Below are 1,737 nucleotides of genomic sequence, written 5' to 3' on the forward strand. Positions count from 1 at the left end.
CCTCCCTCCCTCCTCCTGCCTCCCTCCCTCCTCCTGCCTCCCTCCCTCCTGCTGCCTCCCTCCCTCCTCCTGCCTCCCTCACTCCTGCTGCCTCCCTCACTCCTGCTGCCTCCCTCACTCCTGCCACAGTTCACCAGTGCTGGCATTTATTTCCCTTCCCTTCCCTTTTTTGTTCCTTTCTCTGTTGTGTTTCTCTGTTGTGTTCCCTTTTGTTCCTTTCTCTGTTGTGTTGCTATAGAGTTCCATTAGGTAGACTATGCTTGCCTAGAACTTGTAGTCTCTTGCATCGGCCTCCCCAGTAATAGAATCATAGACCTATGCCAGCCACTTCTGGCTTTTTCCATTTTTGTTTTTCTTCATTAAAAGCTGAGTCTCCAGCCGGGCAGTGGTGGCGCACGCCTTTAATCCCAGCACTCCGGAGGCAGAGGCACGCAAATCTTTGTGAGTTCGAGACCAGCCTGGTCTACAAGAGCTAGTTCCAGGACAGGCTCCAAAACCACAGAGAAACCCTGTCTCAAAAAAAAAAAACAACTGAGTCTCCCTCCTTCCTTCTTTTTCCTTCTCCTAAATGCTGACAGGGAAGAGCCAGCCCCACCCCCCATCCCTGCCTGTGGTTTGTGTTGACAGGCGCCGACATCGCCAACATCTGCAATGAGGCTGCCCTGCATGCTGCACGGGAGGGGCACACATCTGTCCACACGGTCAACTTTGAATATGCGGTGGAGCGTGTCATTGCCGGTATGAAGACACACCCCTTGTTAAGGCTTGCTAGGGCCAACACTTTCAGACAAGCAGTCAGAAGTTGTCTGTGCCAGACAAGATGGGGGTTGGGTAGGTGGAAGTAGGCCCAGGTTCTGTCATTGCTATTGCATCAGTAGCAAGGAATTGTTACTTTTCCTCCATTTCAGATATTGTGAATTTATCTAAGAACAGACCTACTCCTCAAGCAAATATAAAATCATCTTCAAGTCCAATATGCTGGCACACATATTTGTAATACCAATACTTGGGAGGTCGAAGATCATGAGTTCAAAATCACCCAAGTCTACATCTAAGCCAGCCTGTACTACGTGTGATACTATCTCAAAAAACTGGGGGGGATGGGAGGGCAAGGCCAGGCATAATGACACACACCTTTAATCTAAGCATTCAAGAGGCAGAGGCAGGAGAATCTCTGAGTTTGAGGCCAGTTTGGTCTACAACTTGGTGAGTTCCACAAAAGCCAGGGTTATGTAGAGACACCATATCTAAAAAAAAAAAAAAAACCTTCCCAAAATAAGTTCCCTGTACTCCCATCTGTGGCATTGATTATCCTAGGTACCATGAAGTGACTGAGGGCCCACTTCAGACCAGGTGAGGCACAGCCAGCCAAGTATGGTGTAGGGTACAGGCTGCTGCCCCAAAGGCCACCTGCAGGGTCTGTGGAAGAGGGATAAACCTGCCACTGACTCTCATTTTTCTGAAACTAATGACTAGTGATTAACAAGATAGGAGCCTCATTTTCCATCAAGAGGATGGGTGATATTTGTTTAGTTTTGTTTGGTGTTTTCTTTGAGATGGGATCTCATCATATAGCTTTGGCAGAGATCTGCCTGTCTCAGCCTCCCAAGTGCTGGAATTAAAAGCATGAATCATAATGTCCAGTGAACAAGGTTGCTTTGCAATTTTGCAATGGTGCTTAACCAAAAGCTTCTTTTTTTTTTTTTTTTTTTTTTTTTTTTTTTTTTTTTTTTTGTT

General features: G+C 46.8%; 1 protein-coding gene across 8 annotated transcripts in view; it reads left to right on the plus strand.

The window, feature by feature from the left end:
* Spg7 (SPG7 matrix AAA peptidase subunit, paraplegin) overlaps window positions 1-1,737 on the plus strand; it is a 50,238-nt gene that overhangs the window by 39,102 nt on the left and 9,399 nt on the right. For all 8 annotated transcript variants that reach the window (XM_050165150.1, XM_050165151.1, XM_050165152.1 and 5 more), the window contains one exon: window positions 628-738. In XM_050165150.1, the coding sequence (XP_050021107.1) occupies window positions 628-738 (111 nt within the window). The remainder of the gene's footprint in view (window positions 1-627; window positions 739-1,737) is intronic.

This window comes from Alexandromys fortis, unplaced genomic scaffold (assembly GCF_014885135.2).
Source record: "Alexandromys fortis isolate MF-2015 unplaced genomic scaffold, M_Fortis_MF-2015_v1.1 scaffold_165, whole genome shotgun sequence".
Classification (NCBI taxonomy): Eukaryota; Metazoa; Chordata; class Mammalia; order Rodentia; family Cricetidae; genus Alexandromys; species Alexandromys fortis.